Raw genomic sequence first — 18,814 nt, 5'->3', positions numbered from 1 at the left:
ACTAACTTGCTGTCCATGATGAAATCGCAGACGTGGGGATGCATGTGGTCAGATTAGCACCAGTTGCACAGCTCCAAATGTACACAAGACGATGTCTTTTGGCACACTGACTTATGAAGGTTGGGCCTCCCCGAGACTGTGCATTCAGCCTTGTGCTCTGTTGGCGAGTTCAAAGCTAGACAGGAAACTTTTTTCATACCACCTCATTACTTCTGTAAAATTGCATTACTTCTGTAAAAGTCATGATTAACATCCCAAACATCCCATGATGTTAAAATTCATGATAAACAACCCAAAGTTTGCAAGCAGGCTAAGTGTTAGCTACTGTAGCTAACTCGTCTTTGTTAAATTGGGTTAAAAAAACATTTGGAATGCCAGCTACATATGATGTGTTGAGACTGTGGTATTGTCCTGGTCTAGTTTTAGAAAATGAAACTCTGAAAACCCTAAAGTTTGTTCCCATTCTAAATGGTTTTATGCTACCCATTAATAGTTACTAAGACTACCCATTAATAGATCTTTTTCTGCCTCAGCTAGAAAGTATCTACACTATACTGCCTACATATGCATACAGTATGAACTTGAGTAACGTCCGATTCTAAATCAATGGGATAACATCCAGGAAGGGGCTATTCCCAAACTGTTTCCACAAAATTGTCTAAAATGTCTGGGTATGTTGAAGCATTATAAGTTCCTTTCACTGAAGGTAAGGGGTTGAGCCAAACTCCTGAAAAACTACCCCACACCTGTTCCAACACGAGTGCACAAAGCAAGGTCCATGGATGTGCAAGTTTGGTGAGGAAGAACTTAACTGGCCTGCTCAGAGTCCTGATCTTAACCCGATAGAACACCTTTGGGATGAATTAGAGCGGAGACTGCGAGCCAGGCATTTCTCATCCAACATCAGTGTCTGACCTCACAAATATGCTTCTAGAAAAATGGTCAAAAATGACTATAAACACACTCGTAAACCTTTTGGAAATCCTTGTCAAAATAGTTGAAGCTCTTATAGCTGCATAGGGTGGACCAACATCATATTAAATCCTATAGATTAGGAATTAGATGTTACCAAGTTCATATGCATGTGAAGGCAGGCGAACAAATACTTTTGGCAATATAGTATATATCATGTAACGTTCTGTTAGCTAGTTCAGCTCAGTCATATGATTTGTTTGTCTTTCCCATGTTGCCACCATTATTCTTTATCTGTTAAAGTAATTTAACATTTTATATGGTTTATGCTTCCTCCTAAGGTTTCACAGCCAGCATCTGTTTGAAGTCTTTACTGATCCCCAGTTAACAAAGTGACTGCCAGAAGCATGACCTTCTTAGTGACAGTTATAAAGTGTGGGCAGGGTTTGGGATTTTTCATAACGCACGGAGAGCGCACGAAATGAGAAACACGTCCTTGGCAATAATGAAAGGCTGTCTAATAATGCAGATTTCGAATGATTATTAAGAGACAAAGTTAATGGTTGCAAGGAAGGCGGATGTTTGTGTCTCTTTCTGAAACCTGAGTTCAGAGAATTTTAGTGAACATTTGGTGGAATTACTGTTGCCGTGTGGTGGCATGATTGAGTCACCAGACTACACTGATTTGACTTGTCAGAAGGCAGGCACAAATATAGTGACATACACCGCAGACTAATTGCCTCGAGACACAACAGCTGTGTCTGTGTGTGTCATACTGTACACACACAGACACAACACAGACAGGCATTTCGCCATTTTTAATACAATTTAATGACCTTGAAATGTAATGCAAGTTCACTGTTCCAAGAACTTATTTTGAAAATTGATACCTGACATATTTGTAATATTGTATAATAATAATAATAATAATAATAACATAGGATAGTTCTAGATTTTGCATAAGCCATAGAGTAAAAAAGAATAGAGTTTATGTATCATTTGTAAAGCTGTACTGTAAAGCAGCTTGTAATAATTTTTAGTGATGTCAGTTATACCGATTAGCCATAACATTAACACATGAACATTATTCATTTTAAACCAGTAAACTGGTGACAGGATCATGACTGGTAACGGGACAAGGCTCACCCATGCCCCCTTTATCATTTTCATCTCCTCCATCCTAATGTGTGATGTCTCTGTTATTTTCCACACAGGTCAAAGTCCGTACCTGATATTCACCAACAGACACGAGATCCGGCGGCTCAGTCTGGTCAGGAAAGGCTACACGCAGGTGGCGCTCACCCTGAAAAACGCTGTGGCATTGGATGTGGAAGTCACCACAAACAAGATATACTGGTGTGATCTTTTCCATCGCAAGATTTTCAGGTACACCATGCACAGAATACAATAATTATTTGTCACATGTACGTTCCAGCACTGTGAAATGATTTCTTTGCATATCCCAGTTACATTATGGGTCACATAATGGGTCTGTTTAAAATTCCACCGCAATAAGCAAGTTTCGAGGAAGCAGAAGTCGTTTAGAAGTATTAAGGCGTATCTCTAACATGTTGGCTTTCACATATGTTCACTGCTGGGTGTCTGCTGATGAACATCTTGACGGCTGACTGATGCAAACGATGCTGTAATTGCTTGTAATTAAGTTTAATCACCATGCTAAGTCTAAAGCAGGACATTTGGCTGCTGATTGCCGAGGCTGAAGTCTCTTCACATCATGTACATAACGACCTGGTATATGGTAATTGGCTAGAATTTGGAGTGTCTAGTAAGGTTCCATGCTCTCTCATTCTCTCGGTCTTTCCTTGCCATCATCATCTCCGTGTCTTTCCTCCCACTCAGCTGGATGTCCTAATTAGTGGAGTTCTGTTGAATAATATTCAGCAGCTCTGGAATAGCTTGGTGTGTTTTTGTATATGGATAAAAGTAAAGTTGTGCCATTTATTTTTCAGTAATAAAAATGGTACAATGTAACTTTTGAAGTATGAACTGTAAGAAGTGTCAAAGATGTATTATTAGGTGACTTAGCTGGCATTTTTGCATCATAATTACACTGTAGGACTGTGGGAGATATGGGAAAAGTAAAAAGCTGTAAGTAGCTTGTAAGTTGCCACTGAACTATTTTGCTTCTATTTTAAATTAATTTTAAATATTTAAAAAGTGGAATTGAATTGAGTATGTACAATAGTGCAAAGTTTGCATGCTTAAAATAATTCATTTACAGAAAACAGACAAATAATATTTAGTTTGACAGATGGTACAGTTTAACTAGCAATGGCATGTAACTGACGAGACTGAAGACCATGGTAGTCTTAGTTTAGACAGGTAAGCTCTCATTGGCTTACCTCCTTAAGAGATAAGGAATGGTTCTAAGCATTGAATGACCCTTGTACAAATGGTATCATCAGGTTAATTCCTGGAACAACAAGGAATGTTCCTTATAGACTTCAAATAGACTCTTGATAAATTTACAAAATTGGTAGATGTAACCTTGAAAATCCTGGATCTGTAATGCAAGATTATCTCCAGAGCATCCAGTTCTCCTATCCTGCATAGGCGCCCATAGAGATCATCCACTGGGATTTTTGAATGGTCAGAGGTCAAGCAGTCGAACTCAGGGTCTTTTCCCCCACTTTGGGGCCACAGAGAGGTCTTTGTGTCCAAGTTGCTGAATTCTGTGTATTTATTGGTTGGGAAAAATAGGGTTTTAGAGAATGATGAGACCAGTTGTGGGCCAGTCTATCCTTTTCAAACCTGTGGCCAAGCTCGACTTGGAAAAACCACAATGGGCAACATGTTGATTTAGCTTCACCAAAAACTCCTATGTGATGTAAACCACTCAGTTTCGGCTGCTCCCTTTGACAGGTCGCTACAGCGTACAACTTGGCACAGGCCTTTTTTACGCCGGATGCCCTTCCTGATGCAACCCTCCCATTTTATCCATGCTTGGGACTGGGACTGCATCCAGTGACTTTGGTTTGGGCAGTGGGTGGTAATTGAACCCAGCCTTCCGCATGGCAAGTGAGAAACCTACAGTATCACTGAGCTAATGACCCAATCCTCTAAGAAAAAAAACACTCAGTCATTCTAGTAATATGTGGCCTGAACTGACAAGGTGGTCAGACGATGGAAGATGTGAAAGATAGTTCTGAGGAAGACCCCTGTCTGGTAGGGTGGAATGGCAAGGGAAATTATTCAACCTCACTAGCAGGATTTAACCACATGCCCTCTGGGGCTGTGAAACAGCTTTTGAAGTAGAGCTCTAGCCAGAGGAGAATGAGTTGTTCATAGAGATCCCTAGCAAAGAATGTGCTGTTTGATAGTTAATAGGGCTATGGATGTGAACAAGGAAGATCTAAGTAAAATCTAGTGGTGCTACAACATGTGCTACAATCAGTGCCCTACTAATGCATAACAAAATACACTATACAATATTGCAGAATAAATGTGAAGAGCACGGCATTGATATGTTATATTGTGATAAAGCTTATTAGTTACGTATTTGTTCCAGTACTTGTTGAAAGTTTTGATGTTTTCTTTTAAAGAGTGGACACTCTTAAGAATGGTCAGCTGGACTTCATGCTGATAAAGTTAGAGTTTTCTGAGGTTCTGACTACTCTAACTAATCTTCATTAGCATCATTTTAGGAAGATGAGATGTGACATTTCTGCCAAGATGTCTCAGGCAAACAATAGCACAAGCAATTAGGGAGACAGTCTGCTGCGCTTCTTCATCCAATTCATCATTGTCAAATCCTTCAACAGACTCTGATGTAATTTACAGAAATACACTATATGAGTTGGCTACTTGATGTGTATCAGTATCTATGTCAATAGGTATATATATGTGAATTTAGCTTATTTTGTAGCTGCCAATCAAGTTTATGCCTGACACACAGTACAATGCAATATTTACAAATGCTCTTGGGTCATATTTAGTGTGCAATAATGTCATAATGGCATACTTAGTGTATACATTTAAGGTATTCAAAAGTTTAGTGTGCAAAATGGTGCTTAGTTTTAGGACTCTTTTTATTTTATTTTATTCTATTTTTTTTTTTTGTTATTTTACTTTTCCTTTCTACTGGATAACAACTGTGAGCAACTGTAACCAAAAATAAGCAATTTTTCTCTGGGATTAATAAAGTTTTTTAAATCTTTGAATATTATCACAGTACTACCCCTGTAAAAAGGTAAAACCACCCAGATGCAGTATTCCCTAAAGACCCCTAAACACTGCACACTTCTAAGACGACTTAAGATAAACATTGTGATAATGTTCACAATTCACAAAGTTCTGACCATTAATCCCAGAACTTATCCCACTTCAACCATTGGCTTTTATTTTGCTTATGGTGTCTCACTAAAATTGTGGATAATGTGGAGGACAGACCATATTCTCCAAATAACAGATCTCTTAGTTTGTAATCCAAGCTGCCTCGATATCTGATAAGAAGAGACAGGGCCATTTGAGAACTGGCACCCAGTGTAGAGCAGCATCTGTTCAACATGCGTTCACTGTGTTCACAGATGGAACATTACCAGCTTGTAAAGTCCCACTCCACTGGTGGAGTAACAATGAGTTGCTTTCTGATGATCATAAGCATGCGTGTAGCTCATCATTCCCTCACAGCGCTGTCATATGTTATTCCATAGATGTCAAACGAACAGATTGGGATTGTGGAAGACATTATTGCACCAGCATCATTTTTTTAATGTATACAGAAGCTGTATTGATTAAATCTCTCGCAATGAGAGAGTGTTTTATGAGATGTTCATTAGGTGGTTTGGCAGACGCGCAGTACTTTGCGACTTGTCGCGAACAAATTGGTGTCATCCAGACCTGTGGGTTGTATAGTGTATATAGGCTTATGTATATATGTGTGTGTGTGTGTGTGTGTGTGTGTGTGGTGTTTTGCAGTGCATATATCAACAAAGCCATTAACTCATCAGAGCAGGTCACGCTCATCGATTCAGCGCTACATTCCCCAGAAGGCATAGCTGTCGATTGGGTCCACAATAACATCTACTGGACTGATTCAGGACACAAAACCATCTCGGTTGCTACTACTGATGGCAAGAAGAGAAAAGTGTTGGTTGAAAGTGAGCTGAGGGAACCGCGGGCGATTGCGCTTGACCCCAGACAAGGGTGAGAAAAAAGAGAAACATTTTCTTTCAATAAATCTTGTTCATTAATGAAAAATATAATTAATGTTAAATAGGATGATATTATAAAAAAAATACTATTTTTCACCACTAGAATACAAAAGGGAGACCTATTAAATGAAAAAAAGTTAAAGGTAACATAGCGAGGTTTCAGATCCCCACAAGCAACCAGAACAGCTTCACTGTGCCTCATCAAGTGATGAACACCATTCTTCCAAAAATAATGTTCCCTCAGCTGGAGGTTTGATGATAGGGATGTCACTTCATAATCTCCCCTGGGTTTGAGATCTAGTGACTGTAAAGGCCACGGCATATGATTAACATCATTTTCATCCTCATTAAATCACTCAGTGGACCTTTGTGTCCTGTAGAAGGGGAGGTGGTCATCCAGGAAGAAAGCGCGCGCACACAATGGCAGGAATGTTCATAGTCAAGTTCCTTTCAAAATAATTGGGTCTATAGGTGTATAGTTATAAAAAGAAAATGTATTATAATCGTATAGTTTTAAAATGTAACATTTTCCTTATCTGTAAAACTGCTTTGTGACAATAACAATTGTTAAAAGCAGCATATAAATAAAAGTGAACTTGATTATTTGAATCATAGGATGTTCAAAACCCAAACCATAATGTAGCTAAAGTTCAGCCAGGCACTAAAACTCTTAATCATGGCGTGTCGTCTATATGATGTCTCCATCTATCCCCTCGAGCCTCTTTCAAGCAAATTATCGAAGTAGAGGAAATGGATGCTAATGAGCTCTAGAGAACATGTCTACATGAGAACTAATTGCTGCCTGTGGACAAAATGCCAACCATGTTGGTCCTTGTACTTGTATAGATAATATAGATATATTTACAGCGCTAATCATGCTCTCGACCTTCAGTGATTTTAGTTCTTGATTTTTTTTTTCCCCCTTTCTACCTTAAGGCCCACTTTTCAATCCAAACATGGAACTATGATGTTTTAAAACAAGAGCAGCACTGTGTCTAAGATGTACCACGAGATCGCACCCAAAAAAAAAAAAGTGCCGCAGTGGAATTTTTTCTGTTTTTAAATTGATGGGTATGGTTGACAGGTAGGGTTGACAAGTTGTGCACTGCAAAACAAGCAAACAAAGAAATAAAATTGAATAGACTATGCCTTCTCCCAAATGGTGCACATTCAGACAGCAGTTTGGTGATAGTGGGACAGATATGTCTATATCTGGTGTTGACATGGAGGCTTGCAAGTGCATAGCGTGTACATGAGTCAAGACCAATTGGCCAAAATCACTGGTGGGAAGCTAATGATGGATACAAAGGTTTTTATTTACATGTGAGCATATATAAACTGTTTTTCTTTATGTTGGTATAAAAAAAGAAAAAAAAGAAGCTTTTCCTCTGTTACGAAGTGCTAACAAGTCATTCTTTTTTTGGGGTACATTCCATGTCCATTCAAAATATTTTCTTTAAAGAAAAATCATATTTTATTTTTCAAGGCAAAGCATGTTATAATATCACACACACCCACATGCACACATGTGCATCCTGTGCTTCACTTTTCACCATTTTTGCCCTGTCCCCTTCTGCAATTGCATTCATGGTTTTAAAATAATGACCAAAAAAATATTAGTCTTAACAACTATTCTTTAATCAAAACAATACATAAACATTATTTTTAAATGTTCTCATGATGGCATGGTGGCACAGTGGTTAGCACTTTGGTCTTGTGGCTCTGGGGTCAAGCGTTCGATTTCCACCTCATGGATTTTGCATGTTCTCCCCATGCTTGGTGTGTTTCCTCCCTCAGTCCAAAGATTTGCAGATATGTGGTTTTATGGCTTTCCCAAATTGCCTGTAGTGTAGCTGTGTGTGCTCGGCTATGGATCCAGTCCAGGGTGTACCCCACCTCGTGCCCTTAGTCTCCTGGGATAGGCTCCAGGCCCCTGCAAACCAGTACACAGAATAAAATGGTGTAGAAAATTATTTCATGAGTAATTTTCTCTATTAAATTATTTGAACATATCAATTTATTAATGTATATCGAATTTACTAACAAAACCTCGTCCTGTAACACAATAATGAATTGTCCCAATGTTGTGGAAACAGTGGTACTGTAGTACTGTGTAATTATGGTACAGTAAACACTATAAACTATAGTATAACACTATAACAGTGTTATAGTTTACAGAATCTTAAGGAAAATGGTACACAGTAGTCGTCATTAAAGGAAAAGCAGAGGAAATGCTTGAGGGTGGAGAACTTTACACTGTTGTTTTCAAATACCATCATTAGGAAAAACAGTTAACTGTATATATACACACATGTAAATAAAAACTTTTTTACATCACTATATCATTACTGTTATGGGTCTACATACAGTATGCCACCGCACACATTACTTATATTATACTTACTTTCACTTTCTCCAATAATGCATTTTTTATACCCAATAGTTTTAAATAGATAAACAAAACAGAAAAGACATGTTGCATGGGGATGCTGATCCTGCAAGCAGGGGACTACTGTATATTTGGAGAATCACACCACAAGTGTGACTAAAATGACGTCCACAAAATGACATCATTTGATGTTGCTCATTGGCACTGGGACAAATCATTTTTAATTTCTGTTGATGAAATAGTTGACAGACTGAATAGTGAAACCATCCTTTAACTTAAACAATAATAAAAATTATAATAATGATGAAGCTTTTTAACTAGCAAGAATGTTACATTGAAGCAATTTATTAACTTGAACCATTTGTTCCAGTGAGACAGAATGTTGTTTTTGTTCTTTTTTGCTTATGTGCAATGTACACCAGATTATAGAATAAACTAAATGTCTCAATATACTGGAGAGCATTACCTTGTCAGGAACTCTACATTTGTTTTTGTTTAAAATATATTTTTTTATGTTTATATGGCGTGTTCTGATAGGAGTCCTGGTGTACAACAGTAACAATAACATAATATATTTTAATATAAACCTGTCATTTGACTTGCCAGTTTTTTTGTCAGAGATTCTGTTATAAAAAAGTGACTTGAATTCCGTTGATTAGAATTAAGTATTTATCAGTGTTGTGGTATAAAATATATTTAACGTATTATGAATACATCAGATGCCTGTTGTGATAAATGTCTTTCATTAAAAAGGTAAGTAAACCAATCATTTTCTACAATTTGGATCATTTGAAGTTCTATCACGTATTAACATTGTGAGGCGTTTTATTGATGTGTTCAGGGAATATTTATTTTGACATTTCCAGAATATTATTTAGAGGATCATCACCACAATGTTTTTTGGGGGATATTCACAGTGGAAGTGAAACCACCATGATGATTATGATTTGCTTCTTGTGTTTCTTTTTTTACTTGTGCTAACAGGTTCATGTACTGGTCAGACTGGGGGACGCAGGCCAAAATCGAGAAGGCTGGGTTGAACGGCGTGGACCGGCAGGTGCTGGTCTCAGAGCGAATAGAATGGCCTAATGGGATTACTTTAGGTAAAAGAAGATGCCGGTGCATAAACAACCTAAACTTTTTATTTTTATTTTTATTTCTCAAAGCGTGCACTTAAAGCCAGGGAATTGAAGTTCTGACAAATACCTGGAGGAAGTGATGAAAGCAAGATAAAAGAAATACACGAAGGAAAGCACAAAGCATTTAAAAAAGGAATTGTATTTGTTTTTGTTAATCCCTGTTAACATGTTGTGTTGCCACAGTGTATATTTTTTTAAGAAGAGAGAAAGATATCCAATGAATTCGAAAAGCGAGGAGAAAAACAATATCTGACACAAAGCCTGAGATTCATCAGTGACGAAAGGAAAGAATGTCAACAACCAGAAGCAGGGCTGAAGCTCAGCGCTGTGTTTTTCATGCCGGGTTTTCCCACATGTTCAGGACAAACCAAATATAATTATATACACAATATTGTTTATCAATATTTTCATTAGTTTTCAGCATTCTGTTGCTTTAGCTGTACTGTAGTTTTTGCACTTGCAATTTAATTTTCATAACTTAACAATTATTACATACCATCCTGATCATTTCAGCACTTAAAGTTCCTGCTGGATTTTGCTCACAGATTTGTCCAGCAGCCGTCTGTACTGGGTAGATTCCAAACTCCACCTCATCTCCAGCGTGGACCTGAACGGAGATAACCGCAAAGTTCTGCTCTTGTCTACAGAGCACCTGGGCCACCCTTTCGCCCTCACGCTGTTCGAGGTGAGGAGTGTACTTTTCATAGCAGATTAATTACACACATCATCTCAGTCTGGACGACATCCTTCTTCCTTCCTTTCTTTCTTTCTTCCTTCATTCCTTGTTCATTTCTTTTCTTCTCTCTTTCTTTCTTTAATTTAGTATCTTGGTTTATTACTTATTTTTTCATTTCTTTGTAAGTTTAGTTTTTAGTCTTATTTTGTTTTTCTGGTGTTTGATTTTATTGTTTGCTTTTTTTGCTTTGCTTATTATTTTCATTTTTTTTTAGATTAAATACAGGTGTGTCTTTTTATTTTTGACTTTTTTCCTTACTTTCCCCCTCTCTCTCTCCCTCTCTTTCTATGGTTACGATTACATTTTTATTTTGTTATATTTTGTGTTTTTTCTTTGATTCTTGCTATTTTTTCTTTCTTTTTTTCTTTCATTCATTTTTCTTGTTTTTTTCATAATTTATGCTTTATTTTTCTTATTTTTTTGTTAGATTTTTTATTTTGTTTTGTGTTCTTTTCTTGCTACTTTCTTTTTTCCTGCTTTTATTTTTTTTCTTGTTTTAATATTTTTTTTTTAATAACTTCTTTATTGCTTAGTTTTGGTTGTTCATACTGTTTTGATCTTTTTTAAATGTTTTCTTTTCATATACAAGTATCTGTATCTATGGAAGAGGATTAGAAAAAAATTTGAGTTCTGACTAATCTAAGAATTGTGCCTTTAAACAAATAATATCTGTAAGAAACCAACTTTAGTTACTGAGTCAACAGCAGGCCACATGGAGAATAACTCTTTCATTAGAAAAAAACAAGTTTTAATAGCTGTGCATATTTACAGTACAAATTTTATCAATTAACTGTGGGGGGGGGCGATATTCATAAATCATAATTGAGGAAAAATGTTCAGTTATTCATGATATTGATTTGAGGTCATATAGGTTCTATGCATATTTGCACACCCAGTACAGTATATTTCAATTTGTACAGTATATTTCTATTTTTATGCACATCATATTTCTATGTATAGTAAATTTCTATTTTTATGTACATCATATTTTTATTTTTAGTTCTATTTTTCCTAGCACATTTCTATTTTTATTTTTAGTTCTATTTTTTCCTAGTTTAATTTAATTTTTTTATTTAATTTCTATCGTATTCTTTTATTTATATTTATTTCTTATTTGTAAACTTTAACTCTCTTTTAGGGTCAATGGCAGTCGTATAATGCATTTCACTACATTTCGTACTGTGTATGTTTGTGTATGTGACAAATAAAATTTGAATTTGAATTTGAATTTTGACTCAGCACACATCACACTCACCTAAATTGACTTACAGCTGACATTTTCGATTTGCCAGTGGAATAGGGTAATACATCTGATAAAACAGTCAGAACTTAAATATTGTTTATTTCATAATTTTTTTATGCAGTGTTACAGAATTAACGGAAACATTAGCAAGAAACATCGCTAATGACACTCGTGTGACCCATACTAACGAAATCACTGCTGTAAAGTAAAACAAACAAACGAATTAACCTGCACTTTACTTTTAAAAAGAATTGCGACAGAGCAGTGTTTCTGTGTAGAGTGTGTGTGTGTGTGTGTGTGTGTGTGTGTGTGAAGCCACGCATGTTGATTATATCAGTAACAAACACGCACTAAGAACCAGCAGGGAATACGATTACCTACAATTCCGCAGCGCAAGAGAGAGAAAAAACTTCGGCTCAGTAGTGATCACGTGACGCTTGGCGTCAAAACAAGAAGCGCATGCGTGATACATGATACTCAGTTCTCGTAAACCAAGACTTGCTCGTTTTCCAAGTCCAAATTTATTTTAAAAACTTTGCTCGTTTTGCGGAACACTCACAAACCATGTTACTCTCAATCAGAGGTTTCACTGTATTATTTTTCATTTATTTATTTTCTATCTGTATTTTTGTCCCATGTTTACTCGCGTCTGCCATGCTTGTGTACACCAAACCCTCAGATCTGTACAGACACCAGTCCTACAGGAAGGCTTTAGATCTGATGATCAGTTTGTAGCTCTGTCTGATAAAGTGGAGCTGCATGTGTTTTACAGAGGCTGACACGCTCACTGCTGACGAACACACAAAACACTGTATCTCTATGCTGTAACCATGGCAGATCCATGAGACCAACTGTGTGTAAGTGGAAGTGTGAAAATGTGCTCCGAGGGTTGGTGTATTGAAGGAAAATTGTGTACAAAAAGGGGTTTAATCTGTGCGCTTCCACAGAGAGCGTTTGCTAGTATCGCTATCGGGTCTTACTTTTTATCCCTGCTTCAGTAAATGAAGATCAAATACAAAACACATACACACACATATACATACATACAAACACAAACATACACATCCTCTCGTGCTGTGATTAGAAGTGGTGCTCACTGGAAGAGAGTAGATAAATGGCCCAGGTTTGCTGGTAGTAGCTAAAGACACAAAGCAAATTAGAAATCCTTTACAGGCAGGTAACTCTACAGGAGCCCTGAGGACAGCAGCGGCTCCAGACTATACATCAGCTTCCACCTCCTACAGACCAGTCAATGAGCCAACTCAACACAAGAGCACCCAGGAGCCAGAGCCCACAAACAGCACACAATGGCTTTTCTCCCTCTTTCTATAACTTTCGTCCCGTGTATTTGAGAAATGAGGTGCCATGTCGGCTCTGCACAGTCCTCCAGGCTGCTTCTAAACTACTGCTACACTTCTCCACCTCGCTCTGGAGCCATGTGTTGTGCAGCAGAGTCATTACGTCTCTTGCTTCTGATTGCTTTTGTAGCTCAGTACAGATGAGACAAAGGAGGAATAAGAGTTCACAGAGTCCACAACAATGCACCGGGTTGCTTTTTCCTCATATGGAGTTTTTGTTTAGTTTCTTGGGTTGTTGAGAGTTGATTTGTAATTGCCTTTCTTTAGTACTTTCTTTGTTATCGTTTTGTTTTTTCAGTTTGTGTTTTTCATATGTATTGTGTTAGTGGTTTGTTTGTTACTATTTTGCATTTTCTGTTTCCTTTTTGTTTTTTATCTTTTGTATTTTGTTTTTCAGTTTAATTTATTAAACAGGTTAAATTCTTTCTTTTTCTATGAATTTTCTACATCCTTCTTTTTCTTTTCTTCTTTCATTTAATTATTTTTACTTCTTTCTTTCTGATCTTTTTCCTTCTCTTCATTTTTTCCTCTATGATTCAGTTTTCTTTTTTCATTCTGAAATGTATCTATCTATCTATCTATCTATCTATCTATCTACAGTATCTATCCAACAATCTATCTAAAGTGTCTAACTACACTATCTATCTATCTACAGTATCTATCTACAGTGTCTATCTATTTAACTATCTATCTATCTACAGTATCTATCTAACTATCTATGTATCTATCTATCTAATTATCTATCTATCTACAGTATCTATCTATCTATCTATCTATCTATCTATCTATCTATCTATCTATCTAACTACACTATCTATCTATCTACAGTATCTATCTACAGTGTCTATCTATTTAACTATCTATCTATCTATCTACAGTATCTATCTAACTATCTATGTATCTATCTATCTAATTATCTATCTATCTACAGTATCTATGTATCTATCTATCTAACTACACTATCTATCTATCTACAGTATCTATCTACAGTGTCTATCTATTTAACTATCTATCTATCTATCTACAGTATCTATCTAACTATCTATGTATCTATCTATCTAATTATCTATCTATCTACAGTATCTATCTATCTATCTAACTACAGTATCTATCTATCTACAGTATCTATCTATCTATCTAACTACAGTATCTATCTATCTATCCATCTGTTTTTGTCACTCTATTTTCTATAATATTTTCTATTATTATATTTTGTAGAATTCCTTTCCTTTGTCATATTTTTCTTGTTTTCTAATGAGAGAATGCTTGTTTTGCAGGCACTTAAATGACATTTCACTTAGTCAGATATCATTTGACTGGTTTTATTGAAAGCTGTGGAAATATGATTTTTTTAATTTAATGTTTTTGTATTGTGTAGCAACAGATGTAGGTAGCATGGTAGCATAGTGGTTAGCACTGTGGCCTCGCCCCTCCAGGGTTTAGTTTCCTTTTCAGGTGTGTGTGTACGTAAACTTCGCATTTTCATGGTGCGTTTCCTCCGATTACTCCAGTTTCCTCTCGTAGTCAAAAGACATGAAGCTTGGCACCCTGCCTTGTGGCCAGAGTCCCCTGGGATAGGCCCCAGGCCTCCTGCAACCTTTTACAGGATAAGCAGTATAGAGAAAGAGTGAGTGAGTGAGTGAGTGAGTGAGTGAGTGAGTGAGTGAGTGAGTGAGTGAGTGAGTGAGTGAGTGAGAGCAACAGAGGTGATGAGTGTATATATTTTTTGCGTAGAATATTTAAAATAGGAGGAGAAATCCTTATTAAACAATTTACTGTGATTGTCCTGTAGCTAAGAATCAAGATCAAAGATTACAGTTGTTTAAAACAGTAATGCACTCCTTTGGTTTAGTAAATTAGCATGAAGTTTGGATGTTACACAAAAGCTATACCCGGCTCGTGCCCTAAGTCTCCTGATGAGGGCTTAAACAAGCCAATTGCACACAAGACCATGTATACACACATTCACAGACTTTTGTACACCTTGGACACTATTACCTACTGGTGGAGTGGATGAAATATTTTAACTATTTTTGGAAGGGGGGAGGGGAAACAGGAGAATCTGGAGGACAAAGTATAAACATACTGTATGAAACGGTTAAACCGAATTCAGGACTGAGCTAGACACACTGTGATTATGAAGCATAGACGCTACTCACAGTAAACCGTTCCAAGTACGAGGATTAGTTTAGACACATAAATCAGTTGTGATATCAATGTCAATGATGCAAATTCCCGTATTACCTCAGTTTAATGTTTTGTTTACAAAAGAAAAAAGCTAGTGTGATTTTAGATAAGGATATCCCAAATGTGATAAAGAACTTAATTAATAAAGGGCCTTGGGGTTCAATTTAAGATTTCTGAAAAAACTAATTCTTACAGTGGTACTGCAAGTTTTGCATCTTAATTGCAAACTTGCTTTCCTAGAAAAGGTTAATCCAGTCATCGGGAGCATGAGAGTGTGATTTTCCTCTCAGTGCCAGAACAGGACGGCATTTCAAAAGAGCACACTGCCTGAGTTCTTCTCATCCAGCACTAAGCGAGGATCTTCTGAGGCTCTGCGGGGAGCCACAGGGCTGACCTTTCCAAACAGCAAGCTTAAAACTAGCAGCCTGCGTGCTAGCTACTCGTTTTCATCCGTACTCACCTACTTTCAACTCCGCTGAACCAAAATGGTGTGAACATCTGGTAGTCATAGCAACCGACCTGTCTGTGTCCACGGCTTTGGGGTGTTGTTGTCAAGGCTGGTATGGCTTCTTAGACGTGAAAAGCGATACAGAGAGATAGAAGGATGGCAGAGGAAGCGTTGTTTTTCAAAGTGCGTGTGTTGGCAGGCTCTTCTGCGTAGAAGCTATAGATAGTGGTGTTAGTGTTAATTAGGCTGATCAAAAAAGCCCTGCATTGTCCTAAAAGATCTGATAGTCTTTCATGGACTTTTTCTCCCATATTTTTATCCTCTCCCATTCTCTTTTACGTTCTTTTATCTCCAATTTCAGATCTACAATACCACATTTATTTTCTGCAGTTTTTCTGCCCACCGTCCTCTTGAACATTTAATCTGTGATCATTGAATTGACATTTGCACAGCATTTTTTATTTTTTAACAGCTTTGCGCAACATACTTAATTCAGTGTCGTACATGCTGCATCACGATCGAGCATGATTACTTTCAAAAAGCACGGGTCATCAGATCAGCAGCATTGACAGACATGTTTGCTTTGAGTCCATCTCAGGTTTTCCTTTGGGGATTGATTTGTTCCAGTGTGTTCAGATAAACAAATGGAGGTCACCGCACTCTGTGAATCCACTCCAGTAAAGAAATTCACAGTGCAGATTTGGAAGCACAATACTTAAAGATAAAGAGTAAACACACAAAAAAGAAAAAACAAAGGTGAACTTTCCACATTCCAGTGCGGCACTGTAGCTTGCACATGTGACACATTTTGAAATACAGGACATTTCAAAAAATATACGAAGGAACAATAGAAATCAATAAATTGCAGATAAACAGGACATAGTTTCATGGCTTTTAGGAAGAGTATAGAGTTCCTGGCACATGATCATGTGAAATGCACGACTACAATAAATATATGTTGATATTAAATGTCAAAACAATCCATGAATACTATGGCGAAGCCTTGGGAGTGTTTATAAAGGTTTCTTGACCCACAAATTATTATACATTGTAGGATTATTAAATAGTGATGCGGTGTTTTTTTTTTTGTTTGTTTGGGTTTTTTTTGCTTGTCCAGTACTAACTACTAAAACTAACTGTTTTTGTTCTTGCAGGACCGAGTATATTGGACAGATCTGGAGAACAACGCTATCTACAGTGTGAATCGTTTAACGGGGCACGATGTTTCCATGCTGGCGCAGCACCTGGACAGCCCGCTGGACGTAGTGGTGTTCCACGAGCTCCGGCAGCCCAAAGGTCAGACGCAGAACCAATAAACTTTAACGAACCAATAAACTTTAAGGACCTGCATCATTTATTTTTTATATTTCATATTTTTCATAGCTTTGCATTTATGATACTTTTAAACATTTTTATGTTTAAATGAGGCTTACAGATTTGCAAGAAAAGAAAATGCAGCTTTCTCACTTTCGCTTTGATAAATGAATGGTGTTGGTAAATGTAATGAATGTATTAAATGTACTAAAGGTGCTAACAAAAGCTCTAAACTAAGTGAAAAGGTGTAAACGAATGAAAATGTAATTTGGCTCGGTGTATTTGCTGGAAAACAGAGTGTAACACTCACAGAAGGGAAACCTCATGAGGTGCTGTGTGACAACAGCTTTAGTGAAATATTACTCAATAAGAAAGCACACAGTGCTCCGAGCAGTGGGAGCTCGGCTCGGAAATAAGATCATCCTTAAATTTCTTTTCCACACTTGGGAGCAACCGCGAGAGTTGCGGTAAAGTAACACTTTCAGTGCTTTTATGCTTTCATTGTCTTCCAGGTCCATTTATTAATATTCTTCTTATTTCACATATTTCAGTATACTTAAAAAAAATTTCATCAGTACTTTTTTTTTTCTTTTTTTAAATTTGTCTTGCTTTGGTTTTTCATTCGTTGATTTGTTTTTATTTTAGGCTGCTTTTATGTTATTGTTAGTAATCCATTTACCTTTAGTAAGTGCTTTATCTTGGCCAGGGTTGTAGTGTAGTGGATCCCATTTATCTCAGCAAGACTGGGAGAAACACAACCAGTCCATTGCAGTGCACCATGTACATACATATGGCTTTCTAAAAAAAAAAAAAAAAAACTAAGCTTTATTTATTTATTTATTTTTACCTGAAATACTAAAAGTAAAGTCAAAAAAAGTCAAATACACTATATATATTTTTTTTTTAAAAACAAGGAGGGTTTTTCGTTTTTAAATTGGACGTTGTACTGCTGATCGTGAGTTCAAACATCAGCACCAATAAGCCGATACTGTTGGGCCTCTGGGCTTGTCTCTAACCCTCAGATGTTAAACGAAAGTCACTCTGGATAAGGGCAGCTGGGAAATGCCAGGAATGGAAAATGGAAACTAGAGCTGTATGATTTGATCAAAAACTTACATTGTGATTATTTTCCAGACATATGGTAATGCTATGTTACCTAGGATTACCTTTTGTAATCAGTCATAGTCATCCAGGCTAACACTAAATAATGGCACAAATAAAAACCTTCAGAAGATGTGCACCAATATTTATTTAGCACTTCAAAAGTTATTTAAAAGTATAACAAATGCTTTATGTATTGACAAACTCTACATACATTTCAGACTGTTTGTACAGTATATACCCTGTAATAAATTGCAGGCTTTTGTGATAGTATGTTTCGATGATAGCATGTATAGGCTTAAGATGAAATAGTCACTATAAACAGCAGATGAACAGTTCATATTTCAAAATTTATCTAAACATGATGAAGAGCAAAATATGAGTTTTTTTTAAGCTGCCTTCTTATTTAAAGTAAGAACAAAGTAACAAAAACTTAAAAGAATTGTTGAGGCTTAAGCATCGACAACCCTGGCGTCTACTTTTTGTTACCACTAAAGACCCTGCTCTGAGATTAACACTGAGATTGGTGTGCATAATAATTTAAAGTTTCTCTAAATCATTTACTGTTAGAATTATGTTCTCAGATAAATTATCCAAAGACAGGATGTAAATATAGATTTTTAGAAAATAATAATAAAAAAATGTGTCCTGGATCTGGGATTACAACCATTCTACTGCAACCAGCAACTACAGCAAAAAAAACAAAAACAATTAAAAAAAAAAAAAAAAAAAAATTATATATATATATATTTTTTATATTGGCAAGTTATTATTGTAGTTGGGATTCTACCAATGGAAAAAAATCAGATTTAA

At 36.5% G+C, this 18,814-nt stretch overlaps 1 protein-coding gene across 4 annotated transcripts in view; it reads left to right on the top strand.

Moving 5' to 3' along the window:
* Window positions 1-18,814, top strand: part of lrp8 (low density lipoprotein receptor-related protein 8, apolipoprotein e receptor) — a 197,720-nt gene that overhangs the window by 162,511 nt on the left and 16,395 nt on the right. For all 4 annotated transcript variants that reach the window (XM_053498480.1, XM_053498479.1, XM_053498478.1 and 1 more), the window contains exons 10-14: window positions 2,127-2,298; window positions 5,851-6,078; window positions 9,460-9,578; window positions 10,160-10,299; window positions 16,741-16,882. In XM_053498480.1, coding sequence (XP_053354455.1) covers window positions 2,127-2,298; window positions 5,851-6,078; window positions 9,460-9,578; window positions 10,160-10,299; window positions 16,741-16,882 — 801 coding nt within the window. The remainder of the gene's footprint in view (window positions 1-2,126; window positions 2,299-5,850; window positions 6,079-9,459; window positions 9,579-10,159; window positions 10,300-16,740; window positions 16,883-18,814) is intronic.

This window comes from Clarias gariepinus, chromosome 6 (assembly GCF_024256425.1).
Source record: "Clarias gariepinus isolate MV-2021 ecotype Netherlands chromosome 6, CGAR_prim_01v2, whole genome shotgun sequence".
Taxonomy (NCBI): Eukaryota; Metazoa; Chordata; class Actinopteri; order Siluriformes; family Clariidae; genus Clarias; species Clarias gariepinus.
This window is presented reverse-complemented; position numbering and strand designations above follow the sequence as displayed.